At 37.7% G+C, this 17,728-nt stretch overlaps 1 protein-coding gene across 2 annotated transcripts in view; it reads right to left on the bottom strand.

Annotated features, from left to right (window-relative positions):
* SLC71A1 (solute carrier family 71 member 1) overlaps window positions 1-17,728 on the bottom strand; it is a 42,858-nt gene that overhangs the window by 16,572 nt on the left and 8,558 nt on the right. For both annotated transcript variants that reach the window (XM_060624983.3, XM_060624984.3), the window contains exons 2-4: window positions 9,667-9,762; window positions 1,894-1,956; window positions 1,017-1,144 (exon numbers count right to left, since the gene is read on the bottom strand). In XM_060624983.3, coding sequence (XP_060480966.1) covers window positions 1,017-1,144; window positions 1,894-1,956; window positions 9,667-9,762 — 287 coding nt within the window. The remainder of the gene's footprint in view (window positions 1-1,016; window positions 1,145-1,893; window positions 1,957-9,666; window positions 9,763-17,728) is intronic.

Genomic DNA, 17,728 nt, shown 5'->3' on the forward strand with positions numbered 1-17,728 from the left:
TTGGTATTTATGATTTCAAAATAACTGGCCAGGAGGAAGAAATTTCTATTGTCATGCTGAATGTTTTAAAAATCATGTATAATCATAATGAACTTTCAGAATATTCTACTAGGGCTTTACTGCTTACTAAATTTTTTCTAACACACTGATTTCTACAGCAAATTTTTTGTCCATCCTCTGGACTCCTTTAGTAAGATTTCATTTGTGTGACTAGCATTCATCCGGAGTTTGGTCTTTAGAATTTTAGCTAACTAACCTACAATAGGAAGAAATGTAGGATTCTATCTATGATGTAGGATTAACTAACATTAATACGCAGTGGAGTAGAACATAAGAGAATTAATAACTCTACAACTACACTGAGCTCTATTATCTCGGGAAAATCATTCTCATTGTGAGCTTCCCTCCCTTCCTCCTCAGTGAAAATATCCTGATTTTAATTAACATGGTCATGAGCCCAGCATCTTGTAACAAGGAGCATATGCTTGAAATGTGACCAAAGGGATGTAAGCAGAGGTTGGGTGGGAATTCTGTAGTTTCCATATAGGAAGGCGTTGTGCTCTTCTAGCCACTCCCTCGTTTGCTGCCTGAAGTGTGACACAAGCTGACACTCAGGCAGCTTTTAATGACAGCAGCTTTTAATGACAGCTTTTAATGACAGGCAGCTTGGAATGAGAATGGCAGCGCATTCAACTCCTAACTTCTTTTATACGGAGAAAGAAATAAGTTTCCTTGATATTAAAGCAACTAGTATTTTGAGCTGTGAAATCCAAAAAAAGGTTAGCCAATAGTCTACACACTTCCTACAGTAGCATCCAGTTCTATAACCTTTATGAGCTGTTGCTTAGCCACTATATTTTTAAGGGCCCTCTATTGTGTTGAAGAATAAACATGTTGGAAGAACAAAATTAAAACCTACATAGGTAAGATGGCGAAAAAGTGAAAGAAATAAAGGAATATTTAGAAAACAATGAACAGAATGATGTTTAACTGCTATAATCTGATTATGTACATACCATGGGCTGATCTTCATTAAAGGAATTGGGGCACACGTGAAAAATACTGTTAGCAGCAAGAAGGATTTCCGGCCCCAAACATCAGAAAGAGCACCAATAAGTGGGGCACTGAGGAATGACAACAAACCCTAAAGAAAGTAAATGAAAATATGTATACTATGTATATCAATGACCAAAAAGAAATCATTCTACTATCCTAGAAGAGATTTTTTAAAGTTTATCTCTAACATAAATATAAGTATCACTAAACTAGATAGCTTATTTTTCCTCTATATATAATTTAAAACTTCCCGAAGATTATCTAGAATCACCTGAAGGGCTGTGGTTGCATATTAATATGAAATGCTCTAATGAATTCTCAGTCACAATAATTTGACACTGGCAATTCTAGGAAGGTATGTTAACTATCTGTTTTTATATCCACAGGCTAATTATCTGTTTATAAACCTTGTTGATGAAATGGAATCAAGAATAAAGACTATAGAATACTCAAGACATTACCATACAGTTTTATACTTATTTATGCATTTTTCAAATAATTCTTTTCTCTTCAATCTATATTCTTGTTGCTGGTTTATAAAAGCATTCTAGGATAAAAATGCCAACACATAAAATACAGAAGTCTGTAATGATGTGATTTATACAGAGTTGGCTATATTTGAGTCAAATCATATTTAAAACCCAGTTCATGTAAACAATGAATAAGTAAGTAAATAAATAAAACCCAGTTCATTTTTAAGTGTTAAGTAATCCCTAAGGATACACTCAAAATTGTAAAAATTAATAGTGAATTGGTCCATTAAGTAACAATAATATATGGGCAGAATTATGCATGAAAGTGTATGTGTGTATGTGTGCATTATATCACTGACCCTACCTTTACTCCTTGAATTAAGCCATTCATCAGAAATGTATGTTTAGGAAAGGTTTCATGTAATACCTAAGGAAAAAACCAAAATACCACATTTCAGTCTCAGCAAAACTTACACATTTACATTTTAAAACATCCCTTCATATAATTTTATCTCTTATAAATTTTTGGATTTGTATGACACTATGCATATGAGTAAATACTAATAGTACCAAACATTTATTTGGCATTTACTATGTCACAAGGCACTAAATTGGGCACTGCACATGTATTAATTCCTTTTATTCCTCATAATGACCCTGCAAGAAAACTGATACAGACGGATGTTAAATGTCTTATACATGATTACATAGTTAGTATGTGGCAAAACTGAAATTGAACACAGGAAGTCAGGCTTGAAAGTCCATGCTTTTAATCACGATGTGGTGTCTTCACTGTTTGCCACATATAACTGACTGACAACTCCTTTACAGACAGGTATATTATTTAAGATAGGGAACAGGGCAATTTTAATTGCCAAAAAATGAATCTAGAAAGATGCCATAAAGTAAGAAAAAGAAATCCAACCTATGAAAATGTATAACAACTTATTCTATTCTTTCTAAGACATGGCCTCAAAACCACATGGCATCAATTTGTTCAATGGGCAGCAAGTGAGCCACTGGGAAGCCACTGGTTGAAAAAGCAACTGAAGGTAAAAGTTACTAAAAAAATGAGAAAGAGTAGCTATCATTTTTACAGCCTATGTGTCAGAGTCTTTCTATATACTTTTCATTCTAACAACATTATGGATTAGATAAAATACCACTTTACAGATGAGGCGACTGAGTTCTTGCCTAAATTAAAAGCCAGTGCTTCCTTGGGGCACCTGGGTAGCTTAATCAGTTAAGTGGCTGACTTAGCTCACACCATGATCTCACGGTTCGTGGGTTTGAGCTCCGCGTCAGGCTCTGTGCTGACAGCTCGGAGCCTGAAGCCTGCTTCAGATTCTGTGTCTCCCTTTCTCTCTGTCTCTCCCTGCTCACACTCTGTCTCTGTCTCAAAAATAAATAAACATTAAAAAAAAAAAAGAAAAAAGCCAGTGCTTCCTCCATTATACCATCCTATTTCTCAATAAAAACAAGAGAGAATGGCAACATGGGAAAAAGAAAGTTGGGAAATCTCTACAGGAAGAAAAACTATGCCAAGTGCACTTACTGACATCTTTTAAGAAAAACCTTTAGAAGAATTACAATGTTCCCTTTTCTTCAGTTACTCTTCTGCCAAAAACTGGAAATCTAACAAAAATTAACTTATATGTAAAAACAAACAAAATTAGAAATGTTTAGTCAAAGAAAATCATTAACATGGGAAAAATCACGTGTTTATGATATTCATATATTTTGTCTGTATTTTTTGAGGATTATTTCTATCTCATTTATTTCTTTAATTTTTAGAGAGAGAGAGAGAGAGAGTGAGTGGGGAGAGGGGCAGAGGGAAAAAGATTCTTAAGCAGGCTCCGTGCTCAGCGTGGAGCCTGGCATGGGGCTTGGTTCCATGACCCTGGGATCATGACCTGAGCCAAAATCAAGAGTCAGATGCTCAACTGACTGAGTTACCAAGGCGTCTCTCCATATTTTATATTACATATATTATATATTTTCTCAACTGAAGGCAATTTTGAGCTCCAGGGATCAGATGCCAATGTCTGAATACATTTTTGATCATCAAAACTTGGTTGTGGGGGAGCTATATTTAAGAGGTAGAGATCAGTGGTGCTGCTAAACACCCTACAATGCACAGGTCAGCCCCCACAACAAATAATCAGCCCAAAATGTCAAAGCGCTGAGGCTGAGAAACCCTGTTTTTACTTATAATAATGACCATGGATCTAAAGAGCAGGTTTGCAAACTTTCTGTAAAGAACCAGACAGCAAATATCTGTGTAGGCTATACAGTCTGTCACCAGTATTCAACTCAGCAAAAACAACCACAGACTATATGTAAATGAATGGATGTGGCTGTGTCCCAAATAAAACATTATTTGAGAAAAACACGCTACTGGGGCGCCTGGGTGGCTCAGTTGGTTAAGCATCCAACTCTTGGTTTCGGCTCAGGTCATGGTATCTCACGGTTCATGAGTTTGAGCCCTGAATCGAGCTCTGTGCTGACAGGATGAAGCCTGCTTGGGATGCTGTCTCTCTCCCTCTCTCTCTCAAAATGAATAAGTGGGCTTAAAAAAAAAGAAAAAAGAAAAACAGGCTACTAACAAGATTTATAAGATTTGCTCTGGCCATAGTTTGCCAGTTCTTGCTTAAGACTGAAACTCCTTAAAGGGTATCCTGAAACCTTTTGCAACAGACCAAATCTAGTTTTCTTCCAATAATTACTAAGAGCTGGGGCGCCTGGATAGCTCAGTTGGTGTAGCGTCTGACTCTTGATACTAACTCAGGTCATGATCTCACAGTTTGTGGATTCAAACCCTACATCGGGCTCTGTGCTGAAAGTGCATAGCCTGCTTGGGATTCTCTCCCTCCCTCCCTCTCTCTGCCCTGCCCCCACATGCGTGCTCATGGCACAAGCAAGTGTGTGTGCTCTCTCTCTCTCAAAATAAATAAAAATTTTTAAAAAGTAAGTACTAAGGGCCAAATCTTTCTAGGGACAAAAAAATGTGTGTCACAAAGAATAAAAGGCATAATGAATATGTACACGATGCTTTATAATATGCTAGACCTTACTGCTAATGATTCACTTTGCCAAGCCACCTTCTATTCAATCAATCTAGTCTCTTCACTGTTTTCAATATTCCCAGGCTTTCCAATATTCACACTTTTATAAATGACATCCTCTTCTTTTGAATGTTTGCTCCCCTTATCTTCTCTATCTATCTAAATCAATCCCCAAACCTTCCAAATTGCTCCTCTGCTACCAAACTTTCCTGTACAAAGCAATCAATTTCTCCTTTAGGGCCCAAAATAAGTGATTACAGCACTCATGACAGTCACATAGGGTTTGTGAAATTTCTTTTATCACATACTAAGTTACTTAGCTCTAATATTTTTCAGTTTTTTAAAATACATATTTCCTTTCAACTGTATTTCAGACTTAAGGGCAGGTACTATATCCATTATACCTTGCATTTAGTATATCTTTATCTTGATTAGTGACTCACAGAGTACCTTCATGTAGTAACTGTTCACTAAATGTTCATAATTATCTGATAATACTGCTTTCAAAGTGATTTAATAACACAGAACAATTATGCAATTTAATGTTACAAAATAAAAACCTTCACAACCCCCCAAAAAAGTATAGTTAAATTAAGATAAACAAACATCCCTGTTTAATTTTTTTAATTTGAGAGAGAAAGAGAGAGGGAGGGGCAGAGAGAGAGGTAGGGAGAGAATCCCAAGCAGGGTTCACACTGTCAGTGCAGACCCTGACTCAGGGCTCGAACTCACAAACGGTGAGATCATGACCCGATCTGAAATCAAGAGTCGGACACTGAACCAACCGAGCCATCCAGGCACCCCAATCCCTGTTTGATTTTTTTTTTTAATATTTAGTTTTGGGAGAGTGCAAGTGGGAGGAGGGGCAGAGAGGTGAACAGAGGATGTGAAACGGGCTCTGTGCCGACAGGCTGACGGCCGTGAGTCCGATGTGAGGCTTGAACTCACAAACCCCAAGATCATTATCTGAGCCGAAGTCAGATGCTCAAACTGACTAAGCCACCTAGGTGACCCCGTTTGATTTTTAAACAAAAATTTAACATGTAAAGATTTTGATCTGAGGCTCTTTTAGCACCAGACTTAGAGCTAAACAGGAAAAGGTGTAACATTTCCCAAGAAATTTTACAAATCTTGTAATTTATGGAATTAAAATTTTTTTGAGAGTAAATAGTTCTTAAAATATTAATGCCTTAGGACTATCTCTATAGCAAAGGCTACTAGGCCGTTTACATAGAAGAGATGCTGTGTATCTGAGTGTATGGTCTTAATCCATAACACAAACTGTGCCTCTAAGCAGCCTAGACCATCAAACACTGGGCTAGTATTTTCAGAACCATAGGTCAAAAAAGTAACCCACTTCTAGGCATTATAGATCCTAAACTTACTGTTATTAATCATCACTGACTGAATATCCACTACCCCTTAAAAAATATTTGGCAGTGTAAAATTCTTCTTTCTGGTTAATGTAAATCCCCTTGGTGGAGACTTTACCATCCTCTCTTGGGCAGGCCCTCCACACAGCTTTTGTTCTTTCACTATGTTCTAGGAGAATACAAGATTCTAGAAGTTCTTTGAGTTTAAAACTTAAAGACAACTGAAACCACATGAAATTAAAAAAATCTTTAACTTCACATTAATTCTGAAAACTAAGGAATTTATTAAAATTCAAAACATCATAATCCTGTTTATTATCATTAAATATGCCTTACCATTGGTTCTCTGTTAAATGAATCAATTCAAAGATCTTTGAAATTTAAAATGTTGAAACTTTATAATTTTTGAGAACTATGTATGGAAAGAAAGATACTGACTTAACATATAAATAAACTGAATTATACTTCATCCTCATTCTCCCTTTTATACGTTAAGAGCTGTGACCCTCTAAGAGGCACCATTTATAATCAGTTTCAAAGCACATAAGACATAAAATGTTTAAAGATTAACTGATTTTTAGAAAGAGGGCGAAGTGCTATGACTCGGTGCCTTCTTGTACCTCGACACGCACCCCCGCCGCCCGCCACACCAACACGGGAGTTGGGAGTAAGGGAGTACAGGAGTCCAAAACAAAGAAGACTGCCAACAAAGTCAACAACAAAAATTTGTAAGCAAAAAGCCTCAAAATGAGCAAAACCTTTTCAGGCCTGTACTGAGTTAATATACTGGTTCTTAATTAGTGATATATACTAGATATAGGAGAATCACTTCTAAAAAATCCACGTCTGAGCCTCACTCTTGAAAATTCAGATTTCAGCAGGACAGGTTATAAGGCCCAGGTATTTTGAAGAAACTCTCCAAATATCACTGATATTCACTTCTAGTAAAAAATCACTGACTAACAGCACATTTTTAACTGCTGAAATGTTCATCTCTGGTTGGCTAATTTGTCTTAATGGTGAAAGTGAAGTTCATACTGAAGCCAAGCTCTCTTATCCAATGCCTGAAGGCCAAAGTACCTGAAAGCACCTGGAATATAACAAATCTCAGCATTCAGATACAATCTAATGTCTACAACTCAATCCTTGTTTTGCCTAGTTCTGTCCCACACCATCCTCACAAGGATTTCCCCATCACACGAGAAAAATATAGAACACAAAAACTGAAATTATTTAAAACATGCATATATTATAGATGAGAAAAGAATTAGAAAAATAAAACTCTAAGCCTAATATTCATTAAACTTGATAGTTTTCTTTCCTGAGGACACTTGACTTTAAAAATATTAATGAAATAAAAACTGAAAAAGGTAAAGGATTAGGATTCTCGTTTCACCATTTAAAAATTCAGATATAAATGACAAAAATGGGAATTAAGAATAACTGTTATAACAACCATGGGGGGAAAAGTCTTGCTATACATCAACTGGCAATGTTATAGATATTATTACAAAAAATATAATCATGCTAGCAAAAAAAAAAATTAAGTCCTCACAAATTGGCACCTTTTATTTTCCTGATCAGAATTCAATTCTGTATTTAAAAAAGAAAAAAAAATCAAAAGCACTAAACATTTTTTAGCAAAAAGAATTAAAAATACACTAAACACAAAGTTAGTTTTCCCATAACTATGATAAATGAAGCCTTTATGTCTAAATAACTGGATTCTTTCCTTGTTCTTAAAGAAGACAGTCTCTGTCCAATTAGGAAAGAAAAATACAAAAGTTAGATAAAAAATAGGCATAGCTAAAGAATACAAACCAGAAGCAAATTTTAAAAATTGCCATACACACTTTAAATCCTGCTGACAAATATGGAAACATCACAAAAAGCTTTTTTGATGGCTTGTGAACAATTTACCCAAAACATTTTAATCTCTCTACTTAGCTACTGTTTGGACTGCCAATAACCTTACCTAAAACCTGGGTATAAACCACCGACTGCCAGCATTCCCCCAGGCTGAGCACTGGAACAAAGCAAGCCTAGTTTCAAATACGAACTCTGCAGTTTACCTTCACAGTTGTAGCAAGTAAGTTGCTTAATTTTCTAAACCTTAATTTTCTCAACTCTATTATCAGGCTAATACCTCACCCGTAAGGTGATTTTGAGGATTAAAAGTGAAAATGTATTTAAAGTGCCTAGGACAGTGCCTGGACCCAACATAACATAAATCAAAATATACTGTTTACTATCACAAAGCTCAAGTAATTTAAATCATAGGACTGATGATCTACCAGACATTTATATGTTAAACTGGTAGTAGATTATAAAAAAGCACACGAGAACATTATGAAGGCTAACAGAAAAGTGTGAGACCACATAGTTATCACAGCACCTCAGTGGCCCATGACATCAGGTTATTACAATGTAAAGAAGTTACAAATGTCATAATGAACTTGCATCACCTGATCAAGTTCCAAATCAGACTACATGGATTATGAAGGCAGGAAATGTGTACATTAATTTTTGAAGGACTTCCATCAGAAATTATTAACAAAAACAAACAAAAAGATCAGACATTTTAAAAGTTCACATTTCAATCTTGACAATCTATTAATGTAAAACTGATGACCTACTACAAGTAAATCTTTCTTAAAAAGTAAAAGATCTCAGTGAAAACATATTCAAATCAGCATTCTTACAATTATATGTTAAGGAACTATCATTATTCAGGGAACTAATCTCACTTGCAATGCATGGTTTATTATAGAAGAAACTGTATTTATGTGACATTTTCTTTTCTTCTGGTTTTAACAGTATTCATGAATATACCCTATATGTTCAAAATAATTACTAAACATCTGTATTTTATGTAGATCCAGTAATGATTATGTAGCCATAAAATAAATATGGAAATATATGGAACATAAATTTTCTTTCTTAGAACATATATCTACTTATATGATCATCCAGTTTATTTATAAACAAACTTTTTTATAAAAACCCTTTTTGTGTAACAATGAACAATCTCAAAAAAATATAAGGAAGCATATCTCTCTAAAATTCTACTCTTCTAGATCTGGTAAGTTGTATATTTATCCTAATTACAACTTTCAAGATATTACTGACTTCTGCCATAATGACTCCTTTGTTTATTCTATTCCCCACCAATAGGAGAGAACTAGCTATCAAGGGGTAGCAAGGATGTTTGGGCTGGCAAGGATGTCTTTTCTAAGGTTCCAAACCTGGGAATATGTGGGCAAAATCAGCTTAGGGTTGTGAAAAGAAATGATCTTCTTAGATGGTTACCTTTACAGCCTTAGCCTAAACTAAGAGAAACTTGCATTTGGAAAATGCAGCTACATTAATGAATCTCAAAATAATAATACTGAGTGATTCAGGTCACAGATACCATCTTTCCTAAGCCTGTCAGTTTAAGGATCCCATCCACCCTATCCAGAGTGTGGGCTGAGTCCCTGCTGACCCACGTGTGGTGTTCACAAGAAAAACCGCACCCAGCCAAGCCTTCCCAAACAGTAAAGGAGAAGTAAAGATTGGAAAAGACAACTAAAGCAGGAAAAGATAGTACCTGAAGGGTTGACAATATTGGCACAAGAATGAACTGTGAAAAGGGCCACGTTTTCCCCCAAAATTGAACAAGATTTAAGTTCACAATAAATAAATTAAAAGATTACTTACCACCAAGGTGGGTGCTGTCAATAATCCCCAAGCAAAAAACTCCAAAAAGATGACGATAACCGCATGATAAACACTAGGAGAACCTATTCCTTGAGGCTATAAAAACAGATTTTAAAAAAGTTAACAGTGCATTCCAGAATCACTAACAATTATGGCAATAGTCAATATATGTTTATTGAGAACATACATGTATTGGCACTATGTCAAACATCTGGACACTCGCTATCCCTGTCCTCAAAGTGACAGGGACAGACAAGGAACAAATACATTATAAAAGCACAGTGTGCAGAATCCAAGGTAGGGATAGGAACATCAGACTTCCAGGAGGAACACTAAAACGATGAAAAGGTGTAAGTCACACAAGAGTGAGAGGTAGGAAGGTGAACAAGAGAGATCAAGGCAGGAGCCTATACAAGGCTTGAAAGCAGGAGGCATTACAGGACTCATATAGTTCAGTACAGCTACAACACAGGCCGCATACCAGGAGTTCGAGAGATGAGCGAGAGGCACACAGGACTAACTTCCATGCAAAGGAGTCTATATTTGAAGGCCATGGGGAGCCGCTAAAGGATGATACGATTCATGTGACCAGATGAAAGTTTTAAGGAAGATCAATTTGGCAAAGGCATAGCAGATGGATGGATTAAAAGGGGGCAAAATGGAGGAATATTAACAGGAGGCTCCATGGGGCACTTGGGTGGCTCAGTTGGTTAAACATCTGGTTAAGCATCCAGTTAAACATTTGGTTAAACATCCATCTTTGTTTCAGCTCAGGCCCTGACCTCACAGTTTGTGAGTCGGAGCACGGCATCAAGGCTACCAGGCAGAGACTGCTTGGGATTCTGTCTCCCTTTCTCTCTCTCTGCCCCTCCCCTGCTTACTCTCTCTCACTCTCAAAATAAAAAAACTTAAAAAAAAAAAAACAAAACCCACACAGGAGACTCCTGCACTAATCTCAAAGCATAAATGAAGCACGTGGCAAGAATTGTAACAGATATTAACATGGCTCAAAAGCAGAACAGTCCTGGGGCGCCTGGGTGGCTCAGTCAGTTAAGCGTCTGACTTTCGGCTAAGGTCATGATTTCATGATTTGTGGGTTCAAGCCCCACATTGAGCTCTGTGCTGACACAACTGAGAGCCTGAAGCCTGCTTCAGATTCTGTGTTCCCTTCTCTCTGCCCCTCGCCCACTCATGATGTCTCTCTCTCTCTCAAACATAAACATTAAAAAAAAAATTTCTTAAAAAAAAAAAAAAGGCAGAAGAGTCCCCAGAGTAATACGTGAGCAATCTGGGATTGATATACACAAGACAGGCACCTGGGTGGCTCAGCCAGTTAGGCATCTGACTCTTGATTTCGGCTCAGGTCATGATCTTATGATTTGTGGGATCCAGCCCTGTGTGGGGCTCTGCGCTGATAATGTGGAGCCTGCTTGAGATTCTCTCACTCCTCTCTATGCCCCTCCCCCGTGCTTGCTCGCGCTCTCTCTCTCTCTCAAAATAAACAAACTTAAAAAGAAAAGATTCTCTCTGATATACACAAGAAAGAAAATACAAAAATTAAGTTTATACTGCTCCAAGCAATGTCTTAAGAATTACTTTAGTTGTTGAATTTCATATTTTAAGGTAAATATTAAATTGATGGAAAGCAAATGACCTCTAACATTAACTCAGTCTCCACTAACAGGTTTCTATAATAAAAAGTTTAACCAACACATATTACAATGTTATACTTAACTTTTAAAGTATATTCAATAGTCTTATGTGGAAACTATGAAGTGTTTGGATTTCTCTATATACTAAAAATGATGCCACATCATTTTTAATATCGTCATGATATATCATCATTATTTAAAAAAAACAGTAACTCTCCCAACTTGCAGAATTTAGGTCCCTGAAAACTCCTTTGGTAGAACGTGCAGTTTAGGAACTTGAGACACAAGAGGTAGGGTGGAGAATGGGGGACACAAGAGTTGAAGGACCATGGGTGGGAATGAATTTGTTCAATATTCATGCAACAAACATTAAACAGAGCAGCTACTATGTGGCAGAGATGCTGGGATTACAAAGACCATTAAGACACACTCCCTGAGCTCAAAGAATTCACAGTCTAGGGAGGAAGGAACCTCATTATAAATCATCTGCTTATGTGCAAATGCAATAAAAGAGATATGTACAAGTTGGGAAGCAAGAAAGGAATATTGCAAGAAAAGGAGATAGTGTGGACAATCTCATCAGAGAAAACCATAATGAAATAGACAAGGGCCATGACAGTTTAGGGCTGATGGAGAATAAAGTCATCATGGAGTAAAGAAAGGAAGGCAGAAGAGGTAGGTAGCCTGTAAGCCTTGTTAAGGAGTTTCTCTTCATTAGAGCCATAGTGAACTATTAAAGGGTTTCAAGCAAGGGAATGGCATGATTGGACCTGCATTTTTCAATACCTCATGATGATTTCCTCAAGTTTGTAACCAAGCAGCAAACTGCATGTAAAATAAGGCTATTTCAAACAGTTGAAACAAGAGATGATGAGGGCATGGAACAGAGGAGTGGCAAGGACGCTGAAGGGGAGGGAATGGATATAGTCTTTAGAATGTGAAATAGGCAGCACCTGATAAATCTGGGAGGGAGAGTGAAGAAAGACTTCCCAGCTCTTTTCTCCCATAAGGCTCAGATTTACTTCAGGTCCTATCTAAGACATTGCTCCTTGTACTTGAAAATTTCTACTGTTTTTTGAGGGCTGACTAAACTAATTAGCATGAATTCTGATGTTTGAAACCACCAGAGTGGGTGAGATTATCGGGAGAAGAAGTGGAAAAAGAACAGTGGGTTAAGACCAGACTCTAAGAAACACCAACATTTAAGTAGCGAGCAGAGGAAAATGAACCATGAAGAAAATAAAGAAGGAACAAATCAGAGAAATATCAGGAGATTTAAGAGAATACAGTGTTACTGAAGATAAAGGAGCAGTTTTAGTAAGGAAGGGGTGATGTGCAGTACCAAATAGAGCAAGTTGTTAAGGTAAGGTCAAAACATGTCTTTAGGATTGCTAAGCCCCAAACTGGTTTTGTCCACCACCACATATACTCAGCACCTAGTGAAAAGCCTAGAACTTCTCAGGACCCTTAACATGCTAATTTACATTATGAATTTCCAAGAAGATACAGTGAACACTGTATTCCAAACTTGACAGAATCCTTCTTTCATACAACAGACAGTATCTCACGGCCATCTGAGTTCCTTATAAAACTATTTGGGAAATACTGATAAAAAGTAAGATGATGATCGGACTTCAAGCTGTAATACAAAGCTGTAATCATCAAGGCAGTATGGTACTGGCACAAAAACAGACACTCAGATCAGTGGAACAGAATAGAGAACCCAGAAATGGACCCACAAATGTATGGCCAACTAATTTTTGACAAAGCAGGAAAGAATATCCAATGGAATAAAGACAGTCTCTTCAGCAAGTGGTGCTGGGAAAACTGGGCAGCGACATGCAGAAAAATGAATCTGGATCACTTTCTTACACCATACACAAAAATAAACTCAAAATGGATGGAAGACCTAATCGTAAGACAGGAAGCCATCAAAATCCTCGAGGAGAAAGTCGGCAAAAACCTCTTTGATCTTGGCCACAGCAACTTCGTCTCCAGAGGCAAGGGAAACAAAAGCAACAATGAACTATTGGGACCTCATCAAAATAAAAAGCTTCTGCACAGTGAAGGAAACAATCAGCAAAACTAAAAGGCAACCGATGGAATGGGAGAAGATATTTGCAAACAACATATCAGATAAAGGGTTAGTATACAAAATCTATAAAGAACTTATCAAACTCAACACCCAAAAAACAAATAATCCAGTGAAGAAATGGGCAAAAGACATGAATAGACACTTCTCCAAAGAAGACATCCAGATGGCCAACTGACACATGAAAAAATGCTCCACATCACTCATCATCAGGGAAATAGAAATTCAAACCACAATGAGATACCACCTCACACCTGTCAGAATGGCTAACATTAACAATTCAGGCAACAACAGATGTTGGTGAGGATGCAGAGAAAGAGAATCTCTTTTGCACTGCTGGTGGGAATGCAAACTGGGGCATCCACTCTGGAAAACAGTATGGAGGTTCCTCAAAAAATTAAAAATAGAACTACTCTACGACCCAGCACTACTAGGTGTTTATCCAAGGGATACAGGGGTGCTGCTTCAAAGGGGCACATGCACCCCAATGTTTATAGCAGCACTATCAACAATAGCCAAAGTATGGAAAGAGCCCAAGTGTCCATCAATGGATGAATGGATAAAGAAGATGTGGTATACACACACACACACACACACACACACACACACACACACATGGAGTATTACTCAGCAATCAAAAAGAATGAAATCTTGCCATTTGTAACTATGTGGATGGAACTAGAGGGTATTATGCTAAGCAAAACTAGTCAGAGAAAGACAAATATCATATGACTTCACTCATATGAGCGCTTTAAGATACAAAACAGATGAACATGGGGCACCTGGGTGGCTCAGTCGGTTGGGCATCCGACTTCAGCTCAGGTCATGTTCTCACTGTTCATGGTTCAAGCCCGGTGTCAGGCTCTGTGCTGACAGCTCGGGGCCTGGAGCTTGCTTCCGATTCTGTGTCTCCCTCTCTCTGACCCTCCCCCGCTCATGCTCTGTGTCTCTCTCTCTCAGAAATAAATAAACATTAAAAAAAATTTTTTTTAAAGGGAGGGGGGCACCTGGGTGGCTCAGTCAGTTAAGTGTCTGATTCCGGCTCAGGTCAGGATCTCACTGTTTGTGAGTTCGAGTCCCCCCATCGGGCTCTGTGCTGACAGCCCAGAGCCTGGAGCCTGCTTCAGATTCTGTGTCTCCCTCTCTCTCTCTGCCCTGCCCCTACTTGCATTCTGTCTCTCTGACCCTCAAAAATAAATAAACATTTAAAAAAAAAACCAAATGAACATAAGGGAAGGGAAGCAAAAATAATATAAAAACAGGGAGGGAGACAAAACATAAGAGACTCTTAACTATGGAGAACAGAGGGTTACTGGAGGAACTGTGGGTGGGGGGAATAGGATAAATGGGTAAGGGGCATTAAGGAATCTACTCCTGAAATCATTGTTGCACTATAATGCTAACTAACTTGGATGTAAATTAAAAAAAATTAAAAAAAAAAAAGATAATGATTATATAACAATGTGTATAAACATACACACACAGCAAAAAAGGTGGAGGGAAATGATGTGTTAAAAGTGGCTGTTTTAGGGGGCACCTGGGTGGCTCAGTCGGTTAAGCGGCCGACTTCGGCTCAGGTCACGATCTTGCGGTCCGTGAGTTCGAGCCCCGCGTCGGGCTCTGTGGTGACAGCTCAGAGCCTGGAGCCTGTTTCAGATTCTGTGTCTCCCTCTCTCTGACCCTCCCCGTTCATGTTCTGTCTCTCCCTGTCTCAAAAATAAATAAAATGTTAAAAAAAAATTTTTTTTTTAAAAAGTGGCTGTTTTAGGGGCACCTGGGTGGCTCAGTTGGTTAAGCGTCTGACTTCAGCTCAGGTCATGATCTCACGGTTTATGGGTTTGAACCCCGCATCAGGCTCTGTGCTGAGAGCTCAGAGCATGGAACCTGCTTCAGATTTTGTGTCCCCCTCTCTGTCTACCCCTCCCCTGCTCGTGCTCGTTCTCTCTCACTCTCAAAAATAAGCATTAAAAATTTTTTTTAGTGGCTGTTTTAGTGAAGAGGACTCAATCAATTGAGGAAAATGTCAGGGAAGGCTTCTCAGGGAGGTAAATGATATTACCTGAGACTTCAAAGTTCAGTGGGAAATATACTGGGATTGTCAGATGTGTATGCGTTTGGGTGCAGGATGTCAGTGGAGGGGAATGATGGCCAAGAGCATCTGAGGGAAAGGGAAAGGGAACAGCATATGCAAAGGCCAGAATACAGGTAACAGCAAAACCTATTTCAGTACCTGATGTCTAAGGAGGAGAGTGGTAAAAGATGAGGCTGCGAGGTGAGGAGAGGTGAAACTGAAACAGTGACTGGAGAAAGGTCTCTTAAGTCACATGAAGGCCTTTAACTTTCAGGCAGCAGGGTAAATGAAACAATTCAAGACAGAAGGTAACATCACATCATAGGACTGTCTTCTTGGAACATAAAATTGCACTGCACTGTGGCAAAGACTTTGAAAGGGAGGGAGGGAGGAAGACCAGAAAGCAGGCTATTGAAGAAATATATGCCGGGGGGTGGGGGGGTAGGGTGGGGTGGAGTGAGGGCTCGCCTGAGTGGTTCAGTCAGTTAAGTGGTTAAGCATCTGACTTTGGCTCAGGTCATGATCTCACAGTTCATGAGTTCAAGCCCCACATCGAACCCTGCATCAAGCCCCACACTGAGCATTGTGCTGTAGCACAAAGCCTGCTTCAGATCTTCTGTCTCCCTCTCTCTGCCCGTCCCATTCCCTGCTCATGCTCTCTCCCAAAAACAAATAAACATTTAAACAAAGAAAGAAACACACAAGAGAGGTAATAGTAACTAGAATAAGACAGTGGTAGTAGGGATGGAGCAAAGTGAATGGAAACAAAAAACACTTAGGAGGTTGAATCAAAAGGACTCAGTGGTTGACTAGATATAGCAGGGGTCAGTAAGAGAAGATCAAAGATGAAAAGGTAAGATTTCAGTGTCTGGCTTAGTCAGGCAGTGAGGAAAGGGGAAAGAACAAGAGATTAACACATTTTTGGCAAACCAGTTTGAGAAAAACATGTACAACATTAGCTGAATTTGAAGGCAACAAATTGAGAAAGATACAGAAGAAATAAAGATTAGTATCTAGGTAAAGCATTCATAAGAAAACACAACAACACTAAGACACCACAAAAATATAATAGATAAAAACAATTTTAAAAGCAGCTAATAATATTCTATCCTATGGAAATAATCAAACATTCAGAAAAAGCTCTACCATCATAAAGATGTTCATGGCAGCATCATTTATAGTGGGAAATATGGAAATCTAAATGTTTAACCTTTAGTAACATCTATAATCAAATCACAGTGTGTAAATCAGAATAATATGCAGCCAAAAACTGTTTATGGATAATCTTTAATGATATGTGGAAATGCTTATGGCAATGTTAAATTTAAAAAATATAAGTGGGAAAATAAAAACAAAAAAAATAAGTAAAAGCAGGATATAAAATTGTGTATAGAGAGTAATTTCAACTATGAAAAGCAAAACAAAAACTCATCTAAATGTTAATTATATTAGATAGCACTTTTAAGAGACATAAACTTGATTATGTTGTTCTGAATTTTCCAAATCTTTTTTAATAGGCATGCTTATACTTTAAATACAAGGGAAATGTTTAAGAGAAAAACTAGATAAAAACTAGAATAGAAAAATATAGGTAGTTGCATATACTTGCCCCTTCTGAGCCATTCTCTCAATATTTCCCAGAAATGGGAGGAAAAAGTGTGTGTGTGTTGTATATTTTTTAAAGGAGGGGATGAGGGGGGGTAGGTAGGGGTACTTGCTTGTCCTAAAGTACTGGTAATTTTGAGAGCTATATTATATCCATATTCAACTTTTTTGTTTTGAATGAATTCAAAAATAATACAAGATCTTAATAAAATTGACAAATTTTAAAAATATTTTACTGATTTAAAATACAAATATTTCCAGGTGGGACTTTTGACACAAGCACTAGTGGTTTTAATGGAATATCTATCCACAAGCAAAATTCTAGGACAATTAGAGAAAGAATACCAGGGTCATGGCCTGGGCAGAGAGACCAGGGGAAATTAATAGACAAGTAGGGGCAAATGTCTGACCAGTAAGTAGTTTACAGCATCAAGAGTAGAGAGTTTAGATCACAATGAGATTATATCAACAGATAACATTTAAGGATGCTAAAAGAATTCTGAGGTACCAAGTGAAAAATTCTGAAGGAGATAAATCGGAATATAAACACATGTCCAACCCCAAAAGCCAAGATATGCCATCTACAACCATGATAATTACTACACCAAAAAGTCCTCCATTCAGGTAAGTAATTTCTCTCTT

The sequence above is a fragment of the Panthera onca genome, chromosome C1, assembly GCF_046562875.1.
Source record: "Panthera onca isolate mPanOnc1 chromosome C1, mPanOnc1 haplotype 2, whole genome shotgun sequence".
In the NCBI taxonomy this organism is placed as follows: Eukaryota; Metazoa; Chordata; class Mammalia; order Carnivora; family Felidae; genus Panthera; species Panthera onca.